Source organism: Rhyacophila brunnea, unplaced genomic scaffold (assembly GCF_057557595.1).
Source record: "Rhyacophila brunnea isolate RB1 unplaced genomic scaffold, BYU_Rbru_1.0 scaffold_20, whole genome shotgun sequence".
In the NCBI taxonomy this organism is placed as follows: Eukaryota; Metazoa; Arthropoda; class Insecta; order Trichoptera; family Rhyacophilidae; genus Rhyacophila; species Rhyacophila brunnea.
In genome coordinates this window covers 10,496,393-10,502,421 of record NW_028232860.1, presented here as the reverse complement: position 1 = coordinate 10,502,421, position 6,029 = coordinate 10,496,393, and the positions used below count along the sequence as shown (strand labels likewise).

The window sequence follows — 6,029 nt, the reverse complement described above, 5'->3', positions numbered from 1 at the left end:
ATATATTATTTATTTGTAAAATAATTGTTCCAATTATGAAATAAAATATTTTGATACTCCTTTTAATACGATTTTATACGATTTATATAATCAATTATTGTTATAGCATTTACTATCATTCGCTGAGTTGCCTAGGTACATTATTTAATTTATTTACAAATGAATTATTAATAGTGATTATATAATATATCGTCACTGTTCTGGCAGAAGACACTAATTCGAAAAAATTACATATTGAGTTAGTTATACCAAAATGTTCCTTATTTCAAACTTTACCGTCTGGAAACCTTCTTAATAAATAGTCTTTATTTTAAAGTCATCCTTTTTACGATTACTTAATAAACTCACATGATAGACCATTTCAAACATTTTAAAAACTTCAAAGTCAAATTACTCAAAACTAGTATTCTCCAGTTACTGTGTTCTGCCAAAACAGAGACGATATGATAAACACACATTAAAAAATTGTTTTAACGGTAAAAAAGTCGCCTGCGGGGCTATTATACTTCATGACTATTAAAATTTTAAATCATATGATTATGCGATGTACTCATGTATTAAAAATAGAAAAATCGCTAATACTACACTTAATTTGACCTGACACAATTTGTAAAACGTTAATGTAGTGCGTCACACTGCATTTAACCTTAAAGATAGGGAATACTGAAATATGACTATATTCTAAAACATTAGATCGAGATGTTTAAAAGAATACTATTTTATGTAATAAAAATACTTTATGCAGTCATCAAATGTTTAAAATAAATATAAAGGATAATAAGGCTTCAAAATTATATAAATAGATTATCTATAACGTTTAAGGAATGTCCAGGATCATGGTTTGAAAATAGCATAACACCTCCATTTTGACCTACGCGGCGCACGTCCCCCCTTAATTATAAGAAAGTAGGTATTCCTCAGCCCTCACACGTGTGGTAAGTACATATGAATATCCAAAGCGATTTGGTTGAACTGTCTTTCTAATTAGAAAGATAGGTTAGTTCAGCACATTGGGAGAATAAACAACTACCACTCCCGCTTTCAACGACATACAAATCAATGCCATCTATAATGGCAGAGTGCTTATTTGAATCACATAAATGTATACATAAGTCGCGGAAAAAACGTACTTAGCCAAAAAAGATCTATTCTAAGTATTAATCTGGGTATATAAAATGATAGCTTTATAATTAATGTAATATTCTACTGGTAACGAAAGTGTTAAGCTATTATAAAGCAAGTTCAAACGTATCTGATAATTTCCTCGAATTTGTTCGTTTATCTGTGAAAATAAGAGGTTTTAATAAGAGGTGGGACCGTCGGATGTGCTATCAGTTTACTTCAGAACGCCGAACAAGTGAAATGGCTTTCAGATTGCAAAATCATTGTTGTGGAATTGCTGTGCTTTTTCTAATGCTCGCAATTAGTGTCGGCGTCGACAGTATTCTTCATAATCCGTTCGATTTGAGTGTGAGGAAGGCGCCCAGATGTAAGTTTTTGAAAAATATTAAAGTGTTCCAATCATAGATAATTTTATTTTAGTATTCCCAAATTAAAATTATTTATACCTACCTACCTGATTCTTTGTGGTTCTTATTAATTTGAAAATAAAAAAATACATAGATTCTCTATTAATTATTTTAATTACCTATTGTGATGTAATAATAAAATTGTATAAGTATGTAATTTACAATTGAAGACATCGTTGTATATTATATTTAACTAGCGATCTATGTCGAATGCCGCAAAGTAATGAAGGCCTCTCTCGCTTACTACATTGCAGTTTTTTTTTTAATCTTTCCCATTATAATGGAGTCACAATAGAAATGAAGATATAACTTGTTAAATAAATAAATATAGCCATGGTATACATACAATGTTTGTTGCATTTTTATAATTAATAAATAATTGATTTGGAATTATTTTTTTGACCACAATTAAATAAGTAGTAATCATCCAAAAGTGGTTGGATGCATTGTAGTTACAGGTTACTCGTTTTTAAAAGAAAATTTGTTGAATCGCCATTTATTTGAATCATTGATCTCTGCGAAACATTAGAGCGGTTTAAAAAAAATCCTGTATGATGTTGGTATGTTTCATGGATTACATATTTTGTGAAATTATACATACAGAATTTGTATGTAGGTACCTACATATTTTTTTGTTAGATATTGACTATATTAGATAATATGTGAATTTGTTTTTCGAAATAGAATCCTCATGCGAGGTCGTTGTTTTTAAAAAGCCCAAATGCGATATCAAATTTTATTGTGACAAATAATTTATTATAAATTATGTTTATCATTTGGAATCAAAAAACCTTTTAGTGGTTTGAAATATTTTCAACAGCTTATTTAGCTACTCGTCGATAACACACGGGGATATAAGTACCTACAGAAATATTTTTAAAAAATACCTACGTTTTCATAATACGCATTTTTTAATAAACTTAACATCTAGAATAAATATTGTAGGTAGATAGAGCAGGTAGTCGTTTTGGATAAGGTAGCTACTTGCCTACGTAAAGATATTAAAAGTATTTATGTATATCATACATACCTACGTAATTTAACCAAAACACGAATAGCTGCATAATCATAAATATAAAAACAACTAATAAAACATTTTTTATGGACAATTTCACATCTTATGTAAAATATACCCAACAGCCGTAAAACATTTTAAGAACCATGTGTAATACCTAATAATTTCAAATGAATTCCGGTATTTTGCGCAATTCACATTTTATGTAATAAAAATATTTGATACTGACAAAATGTAGGTATCAATCATTTATTGTACATTTTAGCGACACAATAACTTCGCTGCGGATATCAAGAATAATGACTGAAAATTGTTCATTGCGCGGGTCAGTAAAAAATGAATATTTAACAATGTTGTAGAAAATGTTGATCGCACATACCAATGTTCATGAAAAACATAATAATTATCGACTCACTAAAACTCACTATTAGGTTGATCGTAAACACGGATATTATACTGTTATTATATATCATTTAATTATGTACTAAAATTAGAAACGAACTATATATTATTATAATAATATAACTACATACTTACGTAGATATTCAATATTGTTTTTGTAATAATATAATTATGCTGGATAAATGAAGTTTCCTTTTACCGACATCTATGAGCGATTCTTAAATACTCGGAAAAGTTTTAGTTAGTAATTTTCCCGCTAGAGGTAAGACGGTAATTTTGCAAGGACTCTCGGAAAAGAAAATATTATGCAGCCGTACAAACAATTTTTAAAAATCGGTTCGTATGTATAAGAATTAAATATGGTGTTTTAATACATTTATTATTACTAATCTAACCTAAATTTTAGGAATGATCCCAATATTGAAGCTCGATTTGATATAAATAAAAAGGATTTCAAGTAATACAAATTTATATTTAAAAAAAATCAATGTTTTTTAAAATAATTATAAAAAATATCAATTAGTCAAAAATCTCTTAATTACATTTTAATAATTTTAATGTTACCATAAAATAATATGTAATAATAAGATGGGATCCTTTAAACAAATTCATACTTTTTAAAATTTTAAGTTTACTTAAAATAAAAAATATTTTTCTTTTTAATGTTTTCATATAAATACATATTTATTAATTAATAAAGTTTAAATTGTAAATTATCAAAAAAAAGTCTCAAATTGCAAGCTTCATCCTCTAGGTGCCTCTGTGGGTCTATTCTATGCTTATCGACCGCTAAAGTGATAAAGTGAAAAATATTATCACACTTAGGGTAGGTTTGTATCAAAATATTAGCACTTATTGTAACAATTACACGAAGCCGGTTTTTATTGTTGCAATAAGTGCTATATTTTAACAGCACCTATCTTGCTGCTGTTAAAATATCGCACTTATTGCAACAATAAAAACCGGCTTCGTGTAATTGTTACAATAAGTGCTAATATTTTGATACAAACCTACCCTAAGTTTGATACTATTTATCAATTTAGTGTTCGATAAGTATAGAATAGACCCACTGGTAGGTAGAGGATTCGCCTTAAACATGGCCTTTCCGTACATTTATTTAGGTGTAGGTATACTTACACAATATTTAGTTTTATATTAAAATAAACCTGTTTTTTATCAATTTTAGTTCACATACCTTTCCTGGGCATTGGAGCGAAATGCAATGGGTGTCCACCGTTATCATGCGAGGATGACAAAGCTATAATTCATGGATACTGCTGTGGTTGTGCCAAATTCTTAGGTAACAATATTTCGTGTTGTTTCAACACCTTTGGTATTAGAAAGGCTTTTGGATCGAAGAATTACGGGTTTTAACCTGGATATCCATCATAGGCACTGGCAACATTTTCTAGTCCATAACCCCTACCCCCACGATCCACTCCCGAATAAATAATATATCATAGACATAGAATATCATAAACTCACAATGGGAATATTGTATTAATTTATGATGATTTGTAGGTATTATGTGCTTTTGAATACTTTTTAGACTGCGAAAATAGGATTGTATTGAATTTTAAAATCTAACCAATACCATCGGCGATTTGTATTATTATAGCGCCTGTACACGTGCATGGATTTACTTGCACCTTGCACAAATAGTGTGTGTTTTTAAACTTTCGTGATAATAACTGTTTACATCATAGAGGTATTAAATTAAAAGAGGGGCAACAAATCCGCTTTCTCATACAGCTGAATGAAGCAGGCCAACAATAGCCGACAACTTACGAGAAATATCGACGCGATAAAAAAAATTACGGCATCACACAGGATTTACTTTGCTCATTATAACGTACCCATATAATATATAGTTAACGTTAAAATTTTGCCACAAATTGTATTTTCATATAACCTGCCGCCCCTAGGTTTACATGTTAAATTGCTGACTGAATATCTAATTTAATGTTTCAAGCGTAAACGAGACGCGAAGTTGTCACTATTGTATGGTGCTATTTGACAGGTTCGTAGATAATCGGTAAACGTCAAAATGTTCTGTGCCGTGTAATTCGTATTTCTTCCGGCAGGTTCTCCACTATTGTTTTACTGCGCATGCGCATCCGTCATGCAAGTACAAATTATTGCGTGAAAATTAAGAAGCTACTGAACTTTTTTGGTCCGTGCATGCAATCGTGCAACTTGGACGATAATACGTGTTTACAGTTTACGTTATCAGCAGTAAATCTATGCACGTTTAAACGGAGTATTAGTTCAGTGGCAACAAATAAATATGACTGACAAAGTTTAGTTTGCACTGTTTATGTCAGATCTCCACAGATGCTTCCACCATTTGCCACTGATACCTATTGTATCCACTAGGTTCGATAAATGAATGGTTATTATTTATTTCAGATAAACTGCCAGTCCTATGTGCCCAACAGCTGCATTGTCCACTGAATGGGGCTGGTCTGTGCCACGACTATGAATACATGATGGTCTGCTGCTGTTAACTTTACCAATAATTACCCTATAATATAGTATTTGTACAAACTTCTTCAATAAAAGACTGATTTTAAGTGTATGCCTATGAAAGAGGTTAATTTTCTTATATTTATTATTGTGTAGCTTTTCATTCCATGTAAATCGTAAGTGCTTATAATTTTTATTTTAAACATGAATTTTTTTTTCTGTTTTCATTATAATTCGTTTGAAATTTCACACTTATTAGTAAATATGTAAACTTTTAATGCACTATATATTGTCAAGATGTAGGCATTTTTTTAACAGCCTGCACACTAGTATGTACAATTACGTAAATTGAATATTTATAATGACAACTAGCTGAAACACCCGACTTAGCACGAGGTCGCTTCATTTATCAATACACATTTATCATGCTTAACAAAACAATAATAATTACATTCTTCAATATTAAAATATCTGTATCTAGGCGTAAGCGTTGGACTATAACGCCGTGGGTCCCAGGTTCGAATACTGGGTCTGGCAAGTATACACATTGTTTATCAATCTGTGTGTGAGTCAGGGTATGGACCTAATAGGTTAAGCAAGTGGCTGACATCCATTTC

The 6,029-nt window shown here is 30.3% G+C and overlaps 1 protein-coding gene across 1 annotated transcript; it reads left to right on the top strand.

The window, feature by feature from the left end:
• The first annotated feature begins 1,413 nt into the window (after positions 1-1,413).
• Positions 1,414-5,453, top strand: LOC147071170 (uncharacterized). The gene is made up of 3 exons (XM_085948543.1): positions 1,414-1,489; positions 4,133-4,246; positions 5,356-5,453. Exons 1-3 carry the CDS (start codon positions 1,414-1,416, stop codon positions 5,451-5,453), a joined length of 288 nt encoding a protein of 95 aa, XP_085804669.1.
• The last annotated feature ends 576 nt before the right edge of the window (positions 5,454-6,029 follow it).

Coding starts and splice junctions, on each gene's coding strand:
- LOC147071170 (XM_085948543.1), top strand. CDS start 1,414: ATGCTCGCAATTAGTGTCGGCGTCGACAGTATTCTTCATAATCCGTTC. Junction 1,490..4,132: donor TGTGAGGAAGGCGCCCAGAT/GTAAGTTTTTGA, acceptor TATCAATTTTAG/TTCACATACCTTTCCTGGGC. Junction 4,247..5,355: donor TGGTTGTGCCAAATTCTTAG/GTAACAATATTT, acceptor TATTTATTTCAG/ATAAACTGCCAGTCCTATGT.